Source organism: Somniosus microcephalus, chromosome 3 (genome assembly GCF_052327205.1).
Source record: "Somniosus microcephalus isolate GS21.2 chromosome 3, FLI_Smic_1.0, whole genome shotgun sequence".
Classification (NCBI taxonomy): domain Eukaryota; kingdom Metazoa; phylum Chordata; class Chondrichthyes; order Squaliformes; family Somniosidae; genus Somniosus; species Somniosus microcephalus.
In genome coordinates, this window is record NC_140989.1 from 246,917,008 (window position 1) to 246,934,235 (window position 17,228).

Sequence of the window (17,228 nt, forward strand, 5' to 3'; positions counted from 1 at the left end):
ACAGACAGACAGACGGACAGGCGCCACTATCCTTTTATACTAGCTGGAGTGCCCGGCGGTGCCGAGGGTTTTTTGAGGGCATGTTGTTGTTAGGAGAGAGAGAGAGCGAGAGACTGGGGGGAAGAGAGCGAGCGACTGGGGGGGGGGGGGGGGAAAAGAGAAGGAGAGAGGGGGGGGGCGGGCGGGGAGAGACGGGGGGGGGCGGGCGGGAGAGACGGGGGGGGGGCGGGCGGGGAGACGGGGGGGGCGGGCGGGAGAGACGGGGGGGGGCGGGCGGGAGAGACGGGGGGGCGGGCGGGAGAGACGGGGGGGGCGGGCGGGAGAGACGGGGGGGCGGGCGGGAGAGACGGGGGGGCGGGCGGGAGAGACGGGGGGGCGGGCGGGAGAGGGGGGCGGGGAGAGACGGGGGGGCGGGCGGGAGAGACGGGGGGGCGGGCGGGAGAGACGGGGGGGGCGGGCGGGAGAGACGGGGGGGGCGGGCGGGAGAGACGGGGGGGGCGGCGGGAGAGACGGGGGGGGCGGGCGGGAGAGACGGGGGGGGCGGGCGGGAGAGAGGGGGGGGCGGGCGGGAGAGAGGGGGGGGGCGGGCGGGAGAGAGGGGGGGGCGGGCGGGAGAGAGGGGGGGGCGGGCGGGAGAGAGGGGGGGGCGGGCGGGAGAGAGGGGGGGGCGGGCGGAGAGAGGGGGGGGCGGGCGGGAGAGAGGGGGGGGCGGGCGGGAGAGAGGGGGGGGCGGGCGGGAGAGAGGGGGGGGCGGGCGGGAGAGAGGGGGGGGGCGGGCGGGAGAGAGGGGGGGGCGGGCGGGAGAGAGGGGGGGGCGGGCGGGAGAGAGGGGGGGCGGGCGGGGAGAGAGGGGGGAGCGGGCGGGAGAGAGGGGGGGGCGGGCGGGAGAGAGGGGGGGCGGGCGGGAGAGAGGGGGGGGGCGGGCGGGGAGAGAGGGGGGGCGGGCGGGAGAGAGGGGGGGGCGGGCGGGAGAGAGGGGGGGGCGGGCGGGAGAGAGGGGGGGGCGGGCGGGAGAGAGGGGGGGGCGGGCGGGAGAGAGGGGGGGGCGGGCGGGAGAGAGGGGGGGCGGGCGGGAGAGAGGGGGGGGCGGGCGGGAGAGAGGGGGGGGGGCGGGCGGGAGAGAGGGGGGGGCGGGCGGGAGAGAGGGGGGGGCGGGCGGGAGAGAGGGGGGGGCGGGCGGGAGAGAGGGGGGGCGGGGCGGGAGAGAGGGGGGGGGCGGGCGGGAGAGAGGGGGGGGCGGGCGGGAGAGAGGGGGGGGGCGGGGCGGGAGAGAGGGGGGGGGCGGGCGGGAGAGGGGGGGGGCGGGCGGAGAGAGGGGGGGGCGGGCGGGAGAGAGGGGGGGGCGGGCGGGAGAGAGGGGGGGCGGGCGGGAGAGAGGGGGGGCGGGCGGGAGAGAGGGGGGGCGGGCGGGAGAGAGGGGGGGGCGGGCGGGAGAGGGGGGGGCGGGCGGGAGAGAGGGGGGGGCGGGCGGGAGAGAGGGGGGGGCGGGCGGAGAGGGGGGGGCGGGCGGGAGAGGGGGGGGCGGGCGGGAGAGGGGGGGGGCGGGCGGGAGAGGGGGGGGCGGGCGGGAGAGGGGGGGGCGGGCGGGAGAGGGGGGGGCGGGCGGGAGAGGGGGGTGCGGGCGGGAGAGGGGGGGGCGGGCGGGAGAGGGGGGGGCGGGCGGGAGAGGGGGGGGGCGGGCGGGAGAGGGGGGGGGGCGGGCGGGAGAGGGGGGGGGCGGGCGGGAGAGAGAGGGGGGGGCGGGAGAGAGAGGGGGGGCGGGAGAGAGAGGGGGGGGGCGGGCGGGAGAGGGGGGGCGGGCGGGAGAGGGGGGTGCGGGCGGGAGAGGGGGGTGCGGGCGGGAGAGGGGGGGGGGCGGGCGGGAGAGGGCGGGAGAGGGGGGGGGCGGGCGGGAGAGGGGGGGGGCGGGCGGGAGAGGGGGGGGGCGGGCGGGAGAGGGGGGGGGCGGGCGGGAGAGGGGGGGGGGCGGGCGGGAGAGGGGGGGGGCGGGCGGGAGAGGGGGGGGGCGGGCGGGGAGAGAGAGGGGGGGGCGGGAGAGAGGGGGGGGGGCGGGAGAGAGAGGGGGGGGCGGGAGAGAGAGGGGGGGGGCGGGAGAGAGAGGGGGGGGCGGGAGAGAGAGGGGGGGGCGGGAGAGAGAGGGGGGGGCGGGAGAGAGAGGGGGGGGCGGGAGAGAGAGGGGGGGGCGGGAGAGAGAGGGGGGGCGGGAGAGAGAGGGGGGGGCGGGAGAGAGAGGGGGGGCGGGAGAGAGAGGGGGGGGCGGGAGAGAGAGGGGGGGGGCGGGCGGGAGAGGGGGGGGCGGGCGGGACGGGCGGGAGAGGGGGGGCGGGCGGGAGAGAGGGGGGGCGGGCGGGGCGGGAGAGGGGGGCGGGCGGGAGAGGGGGGCGGGCGGGAGAGGGGGGCGGGCGGGAGAGGGGGGCGGGCGGGAGAGGGGGGCGGGCGGGAGAGGGGGGCGGGCGGGAGAGGGGGGCGGGCGGGAGAGGGGGGGCGGGCGGGAGAGGGGGGGCGGGCGGGAGAGGGCGGCGGGGGGGGGGCGGGAGGGGGGGGAGCGAGGAGAGGGGGGGGAGAGAGGAGAGGGTGGGGAGAGAGGAGAGGGGGGGGAGAGAGGAGAGGGGGGGGGAGAGAGGAGAGGGGGGGAGAGAGGAGAGGGGGGGAGAGAGGAGAGGGGGGGGAGAGAGGAGAGGGGGGGGAGAGAGGAGAGGGGGGGGGAGAGAGGAGAGGGGGGGAGAGAGGAGAGGGGGGGAGAGAGGAGAGGGGGGGGGAGAGAGGAGAGGGGGGGGAGAGAGGAGAGGGGGGGAGAGAGGAGAGGGGGGAGAGAGGAGAGAGAGAGGGGGGGGAGAGAGAGAGGAGGGGGGGAGAGAGAGGAGGGGGGGAGAGAGAGAGGAGGGGGGGGAGAGAGAGAGGAGGGGGGGAGAGAGAGAGGAGGAGGGGGGGGAGAGAGAGAGGAGGAGGGGGGGGAGAGAGAGGAGGAGGGGGGGAGAGAGAGGAGGGGGGGGAGAGAGAGGAGGGGGGGAGAGAGAGGAGGGGGGGGAGAGAGAGGAGGGGGGGAGAGAGAGGAGGGGGGGAGAGGGGAGAGAGAGGAGGGGGGAGAGGGGAGAGAGAGAGGGAAGGAGAGAGAGGGCGAGTGGCCCGCAGCCGCAAATGGAGCCAAGCCCCGGGAACAGGCGTGAGCCGGCTTGAGGCTGAGAGGGGGGCGCCGGGCCCCATTGCCGGGGTAACCCTCCACCCCCTCCCGAGCACCGGCTTCAAGACCGCCGATTGCGGCTGGACCTGCGCGCCGCGTGGGGGAGAGGGAGAGACGCCGCCGCTCATCAGCGCCGGCGGGTGCGCGACCTAGCGCGAGGCCCGGCCGGACTCAGGTCGTGCTCCGGGCCAACGTTGACACGCGCGCTGACTCCCGCCTCGCCCGCCTTTACTAAGATGGCGGCGATGGCTGCGCTCGCCCCAGTCCCGCGCCGCCAGTCTTTAGAAAGATAGCGGCGATCGCGGGCCGCTTGTTGAGCGGGACGGGAGTTGCCTAGCTCAGGCGTGGCTGGGCAACAGAGGGCCAGGCTTCGAGGCCTGGAAAAACGGTGAAAGGTGGGAAAATGAATGAGGTTAGAGAAAAGATTTACAAATTAATTAACTTTTTTTAAAAAAACAATGTGTTTTAAAAGCAACTTTTTTTTTTTGCTGGAAATCTAGATTTGAAAATAAACACGCAGAAAGTGGGAAAAAGAAAGGAAGAGTTAGGAATCAAGATGGCGGCCACTCACCTCAGCGCTGAAGGATTAGGCCCGCCCACACACGCACCGATTGGTCAACCATCAGGTCACTGAACTGTAGGATTGGTCAGTCATCACATCACTCAACTCTAGGATGGCCCGCCCGCACACGCAATGAACCCGCCCCCGTGACACAGCGATTGGTCAACCGTTGTGTCGCTCGACTGTACGATTGGTCAACCGTTGTGTTGCTCGACTGTACGATTGGTCAACCTTCACGTCACTCAATGCTAATGAGCGGATAATGAGCGGAATTTTGAACGTTTTTTGGATACCGTCAGCACAATTTTTGTCTGACCAAAAAGTAAATACGTTTATGACCATTCCGGAATCATAAGCTTTCTTTTGATATAACACGTGTAGGTACGCTCTATAACACACAGACGGAAGGACAGACAGACAGACAGGACAGAAGAGCTATTTTATATATATAATTAATATATATATAGATAGAAGATAGATAACGAGTAATATGGGGGAGGAGCCCTGTGTTGGAGTATAGAGTGAAATTTAAATCAGAATTTGACAATTAAAAGCCTGGACATTTATTATTAATGAAGTTTATCAGTAAATACAGGCTACAGATTTCATAATTTTTGTAAAACATTTTTAAGTGACCAAAAGCTATTTGCTCTTAATCCTTTGAGTATTAAAATAAATGTCAGCATTCAGTGTACACACTTAACAGTGTCACTGGTCGCTATGATTTCCTTTAACATGTGCCATCAAATGTCAAAAGTCAAACTAGGGAAGGTTTATTGCAATGCATCCAGGGGTTGACTAGCTTTGTGATCAATTGTAAGGTTCACAGAATCACAGAATCTACAGTGCAGATAGAGGCCATTTCGGCCCATCGAGCCTGCACCGACACATATCCCACCCTATCCCCGTAACCCCACGTATTTAATCCCCTAACACTAAGGGTCAATTTACCATAGCCAAATCAACCTAACCTGCACATCTTTGGACTGTGGGAGGAAACCGGAGCACCCGGAGGAAACCCACGCAGACACAGGGAGAATGTGCAAACTCCACACAGACAGTCGCCCGAGGCCAGATTTGAATCCGGGTCCCTGGCGCTGTGAGGCAACAGTGCTAACCACTATGCCACCGTGCAACAGTGCTAACCACTATGTTGCCTGAAATTTCTAATTGTCCAGCAGGCATGGTGTTGAAAGTTAACTTTATTTGTTTTAGTGATCTCATCTTGTATCCCCCCCATAGCTCCACTCAACCCTACCTATGCAATCTTTTCCAGCCCTGTGTCTCAGCGCTCAACTCTGGTCTGCTGTTGTCTTTCTCCCCACCTACACCCCATCATCGGTAGCAGAGTCTTCAGCCACCTCAGCTGAAAAGACACAACATTAATTCCTTCACCCTCCCCAGCCATCCAAATGTTGATTTGAACTTGTTTAGAATTATATAATCACAATTTTGAGACTCTATACCTTCAAATGTGCAATTTTTCCTTCAAAGAAAGTTTTGAATTCAAGTCTTCGAATTTTATATCCAACAATTCACACACGTGTAAACTAACGAAGAGACAGAGAATCTATCCACTATGACCATCTGGTGTCAGTCCTAGTGATATATTAATAGACCTGAATGTGCTTTAGACAGTCTAGAAGGAACAGTTGAAGGTCCTTCTTCTTGCTGCCAAGGTATTAGCTAAAGATTGCATTACAGTAACGACATGTGGTAAAGGGGGGGGGGGGGGGAAGGAAATACACGTAACTTACACTGCAGAACATGTGAACTGCTCGTGATTTAGTGCATCGACGTTTCTTTGTGTAACTGTCATCAATGACATGTAGTCTGCCACATCATCCATTTCATCTAAATGACCTTGGAATAATTGTTGCCGATACCTCACCACTTCCCTGAAGTCAGCTTTAGATCAAGATACTATAAATTAAATATTTATAAATGCGTCTAACAATTTTTAAGTAGGAAATAAAAATATAAAACCACAGATCTGTATTGAGATTCTGTTACTAGGTCTACATATTTAAACATTTACCTTACTGTGCACCACTATTACGCCATCGAAGACAAAGGTTCTGTGACATGTAACAGGTGAAGTTAATGAGCTGATCAGTTTAAAGTTCAACCTGAATTGAACAACAGGTCAGATGGTAGACTTGTATTTGTCAGAAAAAAATCCAAACAGAACCTCTTTTGCAACAATGTGCATCACTTACCTGTGTACCCCATCAGATTTCCTCTGATCAAAATACAGAATGTTCCCATTTGGTGATGCAACATAGAAATCCACATCTAATCCCGCCCCATCAATCACCTAGAGGGCAGATGAGAAAAATCGACATTTTGCTTGCAATGCTACAATGAATGCATTGGATAAGTATATTCAAAAAACAATCTTTTTGCTTTGTTCAACCTTTTCAAAACGGGCAACAATGACAAAATCCCACTCCAGTCTACTGATCATGTTGAAAGCAGAAACAGTATTTTCACCAATCTACCATTTCATTCATGTAAATCTGCAGGCAAATCACTGAAATCATATGGATCAACAGCAACAGTTGCAAATAAAAGACCCCATCTGATTGCAGATTATTAATGAGCGACCGAATACAATTTGTGGGTTTTGATATTTTCTGTTATGTCTGTTAAAGTGGTCAGATGAATACTGTACATCACAGCTGGAAATTGTAGAGCTTTAAATCATATTTTACCCCCCCAAAGGATTTTCTGCACAAACCTATATAAATGCAAGTTTGTTCTTTCTATTACACTGGAGTGCTCTCTCAGCACAGCCGATTTGAAAGCTAAACTAAAGGAGAAGGATATTCTACATAAAGTTCTTCTCGTGCACAGTACTTTGCAAACATCAAAAGTCAGCTAATTTTTGGTTGAAACTCTGCTCACCAACAGTGTTCTGCAACACACTATCATAGGACCTGACAGTTTAGGTCAGGCAGCAATACACCACTGTACTCAGCCTCCATTCAGTAAGATCAACATCCTGCTCGATTCTGGATCCCTGGTCAGAGCAGCCAGCCTTTAGATAGTTTGCTGCAGGCCAGGTTTTGTATAATTCAGTTTTGTAAAAGCACCCACAGTTTGTCCTATTTAAGTAACTGGAAATGTACAGTGACAAATAGCACATCTTCTGAAGCACAATGATTGTTTTAATATGTATTTTGGAGATGTTTTGATTTGCACTGGCAAAGAAAGGTCCCAATTAGTATTTTACTGTGCTTGTGGATAAAATTAGAGATTTTTAAAAATAAACTTGTTAGGATTCCTTCAATTTAATGGAAATGCCAAAGGCTACCCATCATATTAAGTGTGGCATGTTACAGATAATTTAATTGACAGTTGCTTTAAAGCTGCGATAGCCACATGCAATTAATTATCACCAATAAATTGATGCTATTTAGATTTGTGTATACTCAAAACTAAGTCTTGCAGAGTGCAGAGAAACAACGGGAAAGAACATTGCACCTAACAAGGACTTTGTACTGAACAAGTACAACTCACAATACCTTGAGATTGTGATGGATGTCAGGTGATATTAAGTCACTCCCACGTGACCAGTTTGCCAACTCAACGATATACAGGCCAGTTTTAAATAATTTCAACGTTCCCCCCAACAAAATCCAATAGTCAAAAAGCAACTTAGAAAATTAGGCTATTAAAAAAGGGATATAAATAAGAGATGCAAGGAAAAGTTTAATTTTTTGGAATTCTAGCACAGTGAGCAGGTTTGGATATAAACTAGCAAGAACTAAGATGACTTTTCCCCCCCCCAAATTTTGGTGGGAAGAAATGCTACCCATCACTCTCAAAGGGTTAATTTCAAACATTGATAAATTTGACCATAAATGAAGGAACATTTTGACAATAAGTTAAATTTGCAAAGTAAATGGGCATGTAAACTTGCAGTCGGATTATTAAAGCATATGGAACAAAAACTGGATGAACAAGTCATTTTGCAATTCATCCAGGTTTGAAGCTCCTTGTATTTAAATTCTAAAGTAATGCAAAGTGTTTGCAGTGCATCAGAAATAGAAGTGACCTTTTTCCTTCCCACCATCGCCCAGGGCAGGGAGTAGCAGCTAACTGGTAATACCATCGTTACATAGTCTCAATTGTATTTGAGAGGGTAGATAGGAATATAATTTAGGGCATCAATTCAAATTGATGAAGAAAAGAAAGACTTGCATTTATATAGCACCTTTCATGACCACTGGACGTCTCAAAGCACTTTACAGTCAATGAAATACTAGAAACATAGAAAAATAGGAGGAGTAGGGGCCCTTCGAGCCTTTTGCGTCTAGAAATCTATCTATCGCCTTCTTAAATATATTCAGTGACTTGGCAACCACAGCCTTCTGTGGTAGAGAATTCCACAGGTTCACCACCCTCTGTATGAAGAAATTTCTCCTCATCTCAGTCCTAAATGTCCTACCCTGTATCCGGAGACCCCTCATTCTAGATCCCCAGCCAGGGGAACATACTCCCTGCATCCAGTCTGTCTAGCCCTGTCAGAATTTTATACGTTTCAATGAGATCCCCTCATTCTTCTAAACTCTAGTGAATACAGGCCTAGTCGACCCAATCTCTCCTCATACGACAGTCCTGCCATCCCTGGAATTAATCTGGTGAACCTTCGCTGCACCCCCTCTGTGGCAAGTACTGTATATCCTTTCTTAGGTAAGGAGACCAAAACTGCACACAGTACTCCAGGTGTGGTCTCACCAAGGCCCTGTATAACTGTAGTAAGACATCCTTGCTCCTGTACTCAAATCCTCTTGCAATGAAGGCCAGCATACCATTTGCCTTCCTAACTGCTTGCTGCACCTGCATGTTTGCTTTCAGTGACTGGTGTACAAGGACACCCAGGTCCCTTTGTATATCAACATTTCCCAATCTATCACCATTTAAATAATACTCTGCCTTTCTGTTTTTCCTACCGAAGTGGTTAACTTCACATTTATCCACGTTATACTGCATCTGCCATGTATTTGCCCACTCACTCAACTTGTCTAAATCGCCTTGAAGCCTCTTTGCACCTCCTCACAACTCACATTCCCACCTAGTTTCATGTCGTCAGCAAACTTGGAAATATTACATTTGGTTCCCTCATCCAAATCATTGATATATATTGTGAATAGCTGGGGCCCAAGCACTGATCTCTGCGGTACCCCACTAGTCACCGTCTGCTACCCCGAAAAAGACCCATTTATTCCTACTCTCTACCAATTTTCAATCCATGCCAGTACGGTGGCATAGTGGTTAGCACTGTTGCCTCACAGCGCCAGGGACCCGGGTTCAAATCCGGCCTCGGGTGACTGTCTGTGTGGAGTTTACACATTCTCCCCGTGTTTGCGTGGGTTTTCTCCGGGTGCTCCGGTTTCCTCCCAGTCCAAAGATGTACAGGTTAGGTTGATTGGCTATGATAAATTGACCCTTAGTGTTAGGGGGATTAAATACGTGGGGTTACGGGGATAGGGTGGGATATGTGTTGGTGTAGGGGTTACAGGGGTCGGGTGGGATATGTGTCGGTGCAGGCTCGATGGGCCGAAATGGCCTCTATCTGCACTGTGGGGTTTCTGTGATTACAGGAATCTTTGGTTTATCCGGAGGTTGTATGTCCGGAATACTCGATCTAACGGCAAAAATCAGGAGCCGTTTTCTATAAGTTTTTTTAGTTCTCGTTCTTTTTTTTCTTCCCAGTCAGGCACTGCAAGGTCTGTAGCTATAGCAACAGCTTCAGCTAGAGACGCTTGCAGCTGCAGCCGACTTTTTAGAATCTGTTGCTAAACAACAGTGTTTGTTGTCAGATACGGAGATGAAAACCTCCGTATGCTTCAACATTAACTTTGTATGTCCGGCAGTTTTGATAGATCGGCAACACGCCGGTCCCGGATATCACAAAGTTTCCTGTACCCCCAATCTCATGTGCTTTAATTTTGCACACTAACCTCTTATGTGGGACTTTATCAAAGGCCTTCTGAAAATCCAAATACACACCACATCCACTGGTTTTCCCTTATCTATTCTATACCAGTTACATCCTCAAAAAACTCCAGTAGGTCTGTCAAACACAATTTCCCTTTCATAAATCCATGTTGACTTTGTCTAATCCCGTTGATATTTTCTAAGTGTCCTGTTATTGCATCCTTTATAATAGACTCTAGCATTTTCCCTACTACTGATGTTAGGCTAACTGGTCTGTAGTTTCCCATTTTCTCTCTCCCTCCTTTTTTAAATAGTGGGGGTTAATTTTCCACCCTCCAATCTGCAGGAACTGTTCCATAATCTATAGAATTTTGGAAGATGACAACTAATGCATCCATTATTTCCATGGCTACCTCTTTTAGTACTCTGGGAGGCAGATCATCAGGCCCTGGGGATTTACCGGCTTTCTGTCCCATTAATTTCTCCAGCACTATTTTTTTACTAATACTAATTTCCTTTAATTCCTCCTTCTTACTAGACCCTTGGTTCCTTAGCATTTCTGTGAAGTTATTTGTGTCCTCTTCCGTGAAGACAGAACCAAAGTATTTGTTTAATTGCTCTGCCATTTCCTTGTTCCCCATTATAAATTCTCCCGTTTCTGACTGTAAGGGACCTACATTTGTCTTCACTAATCTTTTTCTTTTTACATACTTATAGAAGCTTTTACAGTCCGCTTTTGGAGTGTAGTCACTGTTGTAATATAGGAAATGTGGCAGCCAATTTATGCACAGCAAGTTCCCACAAACAGCAATGTGATAATGACCAGATAATCTGTTTTTGTTATGTTGATTGAGGAATAAATATTGGCCAGGACACCGGGGATAACTCCCCTGCTCTTCTTTGAAATAGTGTAGTGGGATCTTTTACGTCCACCTGAGGGAGCAGACAAGGCCTCGGTTTAACATCTCATCCGAAAGACAGCACCTTCGACAGTGCAGCACTCCCTCAGCACTGTACTGGAGTGTCAGCCTAAATTTGTGTGCTCAAGTCCCTGGAGTGGGACTTGAACCCACAACCTTCTGACTCAGAGGTGAGAGTGCTACCCACTGAGCCACGGCTGACACTTAATAAGACAAATATAATAAACAAATCTTTGAGAAGCGCCAAGGTATTGTACTGCAATATATCGAAATCAAACTTTAATGCGTGTCACAGGGCAGGGCATTTTTAAAATCCACCTGCCACATATGCAGGTTTTTAAATTTCATGGTCTGTGAATCACTATAAACCAAATCTCAAAGTTCAGTGCTGGGAAACCTTTGAGCTATTGGGCCATCCCAGTTTACTTTGAACTCGCAATTCATGCTGCCAATATACCATCCACAAGTTCAGGTTAGACACAGCCCCGAGGGGTGGTTGCTCAGGCTGCCTGCTTCTGTTCCGTGGCTTTGTCTGCTCCTAGCTGGCCCTGGTACGCTCGAGGCCGTCCGCGACCGGTGGGCACTGTAGGGACTGGCGTGTGTACTAGACACTAACAACATTATTCTTTAACTTGATAAGTTTCCTTTCTTTTGTATGATTTGGGTGTTTATTAGTTGTGCTCCTCTATAAAGGGGGCACTTTTGTTGGATTTTTTTTTAGTTGATGACACTGGGGCATCCCAGTGACTCCTTACGGGTTCACCAAAAGAGGCAAACTCTATTCAAGAATACAGTTTGCTCTCATGTAATTAAGAACATAAAAAACATAATAAAAAGAGTAGGCCATTTGGCCCTTCGCGCCTGCTCCGCCATTCAATATGATCATGGCTGATCTTCTACCTCAACTCCACTTTCCTGCCCAATCACCATATCCCTCCATTCCCTTAGTATCCAAAAATCTATCGATCTCTGTCTTGAATATACTCAACGCCTGAGCATCCATAGCCCTCTGGGGTAGAGAATTCCAAACCCTTTGAGTGAAGAAATTTCTCATCATCTCAGTCCTAAGTGGCTGACCCCTTATTCTGAGACTGTGACCTCTGGTTCTAGACTCCCCAGCCAGGGGAAACATCCTCCCAGCATCTACCCTGTCAAGCCCCTTAAGAATCAAGGGTCCTCTTTTCTGTGGAGTTAATTTTGTAAACTTTCTGTAAAAGCGCATTCTTTTCGTACACAGATGAATTTTCCAGACTCCGGTTCCTTAGATTCATTATCATGTATCTTTGGTTAATTTTGCAAGGCCATGTGCCAATGGTAGGGCCTCGTGTACAGTGGTCGCATGTCAGAAAATTGAACATCCAACCTCAGATGATGTCTAATTTCACAAGGGGTATTCTGATAACCAGTAATGAGGCTATGCTGCCAGCAGGAGCGGCTTCCCTTAAATATTTAAATCCCTACTTAAAAGGTGAGCCATCAAATTTTACATCTTTGGGCAAGTGCCACTCTCAGCACGAGTCTTGCCCATGAAAACTGAACGTAATGGTATTGGATGACCTGGGCTGCTGAAGTAAGCTTCTGAAATGCAGCAGGTAGATTCTTGAAGTTTTTTTTTTGCATATTCCTTTACCCTTTGCAACATTTTTCTCCATTATTTGCTAATCCTCCATTCTGGCATGTTTTTTTCCTCTCATAAAATTTGTACATCCAAATTTGCCGATAACACAAAGATAGGTGACATTGTAAGCAGTGTAGATGAAAGCATAAAATTACAAGGGGAATACAAAAAGAAAATACTGCAGATGCTGGAAATCTGAAATAAAAACAGAAAATGCTGGAGAAACTCAGCAGGTCAGGCAGCATCTGTGAAGAGAGAAACAGAGTTAACGTTTCAGGTCGATGACCTTTCGTCAGAACTGGAAAAAAGCAGGAAATGGAACAGATTTTTAAGCAAATATAGGGGCTGGGAAAGAGGGGAAGGGGTGAAAGAACAAAAGCGAAGGTCTGTGATAGGGTAGAAGGCAGGAGAGGTTAAGAGACATTAAGAGATATTCAAGGCAAAAGGAGACGGTAATGGGACAGGTTAAGAAACAAAGGATGGCTCTAGATGAAGTGTAAATTGCGCTGGCAGAGTGAAAGACAGCTGCCACGTGGGGGAGAAGAAAAAAAGACAGACAAAAAGTGTGGATGAAAAATATATATATGCTAGGGGCCGAGGTTATGATCTGAAATTGTTGAACTCTATGTTGAGTCCAGAAGGCTGTAAAGTGCCTAATCGAAAGATGAGGTGCTGTTCCTCGAGCTTTGCAAGGGGATATTGATAGATTAAGTGAATGGGCAAAACTGTGGCAAATGGATTTCAATGGAGGCAAATGTGAGGTCATCCACTTTGGACCTTAAATGGATAGAACAGAGTACTTTCTAAATGGTGAAAAGCTAAAAACAGTGGCGGTCCCAAGAGACTTGGGGGTCCAGATACACAGATCATTAAATGTCATGAATGGGTACAGAAAATAGTCAAAAAGGCTAATGGAATGCTGGCCTTTATATCTAGAGGACTAGAATACAAGGGGGTGGAAGTTGTGCTGCAGCTATACAAAACCCTGGTTAGACCACACCTGGAGTACTGGGCGCAGTTCTGGGCACCACACCTTAGGAAGGATATATTGGCCTTGGAGGAGTGCAGCGTGGGTTTACCAGAATGATACCCGGACTTCAAGGGTTAAATTACGAGGAGCGATTACACAAATTAGGGTTGTATTCCCTAGAATTTAGAAGGTTAAGCGGTAATTTGATGGAAGTTTTCAAGCTATTAAGGGGAACAGATAGGGTAGAGAGAAACTATTTCCACTAGTTGGGGATTCTAGGACTAGGGGGAATAGTCTAAAAATTAGAGCTAGACCTTTCAGGAGTGAAACTAGGAAACACTTCTATACACAAAGGGTGGTAGAAGTTTGGAACTCTCTTTCGCAAATGGCAATTGATGCTAGATCAATTGTTAATTTTAAGTCGGAGATTGATAGATTTTTGTTAACCAAAGGTATTAAGGGATATGGGCCAAAGGCAGGTATGTGGAGTTAGGTTGCAGATCAGCCATGATCTCATTGAATGGCGGAATAGGCTTGAGGAGCTGAATGGCCTACTCCTGTTCCGATGATTCTGGTTCCTGTTTGTGATGGTTTGATGTTACACCTTACATTGAGGTCCACAAAATTGCAGGCTCCTGCTTTTCAGCCAATTGATGAGCTAACGTATAAAGATTGACATATTTATCCCACAGCCAGGTCATCTTTTGAAACAACTTGTATTTATATAGCACCTTTAATAATGCAAGAAATATTCCAAGCACTTCACAAATAGGTGCAAGGAAAAATGGGTGGAAACAGATTAGGAGGGTTGACCTAAGGCTTGATCAGAGTTTTTTTTTAAAAAAAGGTGGCGAGCTCTCTGCTGCAAATGGTAGAATTGGGGGGTGAGGAGACACGGAAGGCCACAGATAAGAGTTTGGATGGGGACATGGGACTGCAGTAATATAGGGTGGGGCAAGGCCACACAGGGGCTTATAGATATGGACGAGGATTTTAAATGTCATATGTTGGGGATTGGGAGCCGGTAATGAGTGAACTAAGGAGTAATGGGTGAGCAGGATATGTGCACCAGTTTTGGACAAGTTGCAGTTTATGGAGAGTGAAGAATGGGAGGCCCACAAGGAGAGCATTTGAGTAGTGGCATCTGGGGATGATAGAAGCATGGATAAGATGTTTTTAGGTCTCAAACGAAAAGCTCTAACACCCAGTTTGCAATTATTTCAGTGGTCCAATGTGATCACACCGGATATGGTAACTTGCCAACAAGTATTCTAAAGATGAAAGCAACTTTTCTGCATACAAATCCACTAACCAAACCATGAGGTTACCAAAAACCTGTGACTGACATCCACTTCACTTTAAAGTTTTTTTTGGACCCCTAGCGACATGCATCATTCATTAGATGTGACGGCATCTCTACCAATTCCACACTCCAAACAGCTGCTGGGAACCATGTAAAAGCAATTGTTGTTGACTTGTACTGTCAGCTACACTCAAGAAGCCAAAGCAGAAATCACAAACTGGGATAGGTTTCCACCCTTTCACTATACTGTTAATAGAGGAGAATGCATCCCACCGTGCCGGGACAGAAACCTTACCATTGCAAGATTCCCTGTCATTCCAATATATTGAACGACTGCCTCCTGAATATCCATACTTTTGTACACTGTTAAGCCTGTGTCCATCATGATTTCAATTATTGGGCTGTATTTTCCGATCAGCGACCTCCTGCGTGCGGAGGCCTCCGATCTGGAAAAATCTACGAACTTACCCGAGGGCTCCCGTGACGCCTATACATCCGCTCCTGGGCCTCTCCAAACTCCAAGTGCGCATGGCCCACGTATCCCAGAGGCGCAGGCAGTTCACAAACGTCCCTGGGATCATCTGGGCCATGGGGAGCCAACAGAAGGAGGGAATCTCCCTTCATACACATATATATATGAATGGAGATCACTCCAAAACACTAAAACTTTAAATAAATTTTAAAATTAGTTGAAATTACAATAAATTAAATATTTTAAAGAAGAATTTAATTTTTTTGAAAAAAAAAGTGTTTTTTACAGGGCTAAAAATAAACTTACCTGTTTTAAAAAGTATTTTTAAATGATAAATGAGTGGAAATTAAAAAAAAAAAACTTTTTACAGCTCCTATCCTGGTAAAAGCAGGCCTTACGCTTTTACTAGGAATAAGAATTATAAGGGTTTTCTGTGGATGGAGGGTCTCCAGGAAGCGAAACTCTCTGCCCACTGAGGCCCTTCTCCAGGGCAGGCATCCGATCTGTCAAGAGCATTCTTGACAGATCGGAAATGCCGGTTTTCAGCGCATGTGCTGTGCTTGCCAGAAACCGGCATTTCCGATGTCCCTACGGGTGCGTACACAGCTCGTACACACCCTTAGGCATCGGAATATCCGGCCCATTGCATTTCCATTAAAACAAAAAGGACTCCATTACAGATTGAAAATATAAAATTCTACTAAGCACCAGCTATTGCTGGGAATAAAGGGTAAAACAGCTGGACAGTCACAAATAATACATGGTAAAAATACATTTCATGCAAAACTAAAAATTAATCCAAGGATCTGAGACAGAATTATTTTCATGACTAGCAATCAGATATGATAAATATCTACATTAATAACTGTTCAATCAGCCTCACTTATGGAAGAGATTTCTCAAGCTGAGTGTTAGCTTCCTCCAGTTATTTAGACCCAGACAGATATGTTATCGGACAATTAATTTACTGGGCTGGTTGATCAACAGCATATCTAACAAATGCATTTTCTGATTGACCAATATTAAGAAGAAGCCAAGTGAGAGAGAAACAGAGAAGCAGTACTCTTGCAGTGCAATCGCAGCTACCCTACATTTTCAACCACAGGTGCCCAACATTTGCAATCCCAGGGTTTTTTAAAAACTCATTCAAGGGATGTGGACGTCACCTGCAAGGCCAGCATTTATTGCCCACTCCGAATTGGCCTCAAAAAAGGTGGTAGTGAGTCACCTTCTTGAATACAACTGAGCGGCTTGCTAGGCCATTTCAGAGGGCAGGTAAGAGTCAACCACATTGCTGTGGGTCTGGAGTCACATGTCTCTGGATCATTAGTCCAGGCCTCTGGATTACTAGTCCAGGCCTCTGGATTACTAGTCCAGTAACATAACCACTCTGCTACCGTTCCCGGGTACTCTACATTTGCAATCCTACGTGCTTTACATAATACCACAGCATGGTGTCCATTTTATTGCGAAACATCATAATCCTGGTGACTTTACCCCTAACCCCACCCCCAAGAAAAAAACTTTTAACAGAGAAGTTTGCCCGTTGCCAACCTGATACTCAATTTCCAAGGTGGCATCTTTCTTCATAGTTTGGTAGAAACATTCCTTCTGCCCCGCCGGCAGAGTGAAAGTGAAATCACTGTCAAAGGACTGGGGGAAACTAAGCGAAACTTTCGCCAAATGGCAGAAAAACCAGAGTAAGCAGAACATCACGCCCATCGCTGACCGGGGCAGGGAAGGGGGTAAAAGTAAAGAGGGGATGAAGGCTGAGCGCCGGCCCAGGCGGTGCAGGGGCTCGCGAGCCGACACTTGCTCACCCGGTGAGCGCGCGAGGACCCGCGCCCGTCTGCCTGGCCCAATCACATTTCAAACCAGCTGCGCGAGGCGCGTCACGCCAACTGCCTGTCCGGCCGCTATCCCCCCCCGCACTTTCCTCCTCGCCATTCAAAGTACCTTCCCCCTCTTGGCTTCACTAAAATCGTCTCTCGTTATTTATGACCGAATAAATAAAGATTTAAAAAAACACGTTGCGGTTGATCTGTAGCTGTTGGCAAAGCCGAACATTGGCGTTCTAACACGCTGACAGAAAGGTTTCTGGTCCTTGTAGTCCCGGCCATCGTCACCCGAACATTTCATCGAGGAATAAAAAAATACAACTTCCATGCTGCACGCCGTGTGAGCTTGGTCATTACGTCAGGGTTGAAGCGGTCGACGCAACAATCGGTGAGGTTGCTGAGTGGGCGGTTACGCGTT

At 50.1% G+C, this 17,228-nt stretch overlaps 1 protein-coding gene across 1 annotated transcript in view; it reads right to left on the reverse strand.

The window, feature by feature from the left end:
• Positions 1-17,117, reverse strand: part of tmed5 (transmembrane p24 trafficking protein 5) — a 26,595-nt gene extending 9,478 nt beyond the window's left edge. The window contains exons 1-2 of the mRNA XM_085982320.1: positions 16,527-17,117; positions 5,963-6,060 (exon numbers count right to left, since the gene is read on the reverse strand). Of these exons, the coding sequence (XP_085838446.1) occupies positions 5,963-6,060; positions 16,527-16,694 (266 nt within the window). The 5' untranslated portion in view covers positions 16,695-17,117. The remainder of the gene's footprint in view (positions 1-5,962; positions 6,061-16,526) is intronic.
• Between the last annotated feature and the right edge of the window lie 111 nt (positions 17,118-17,228).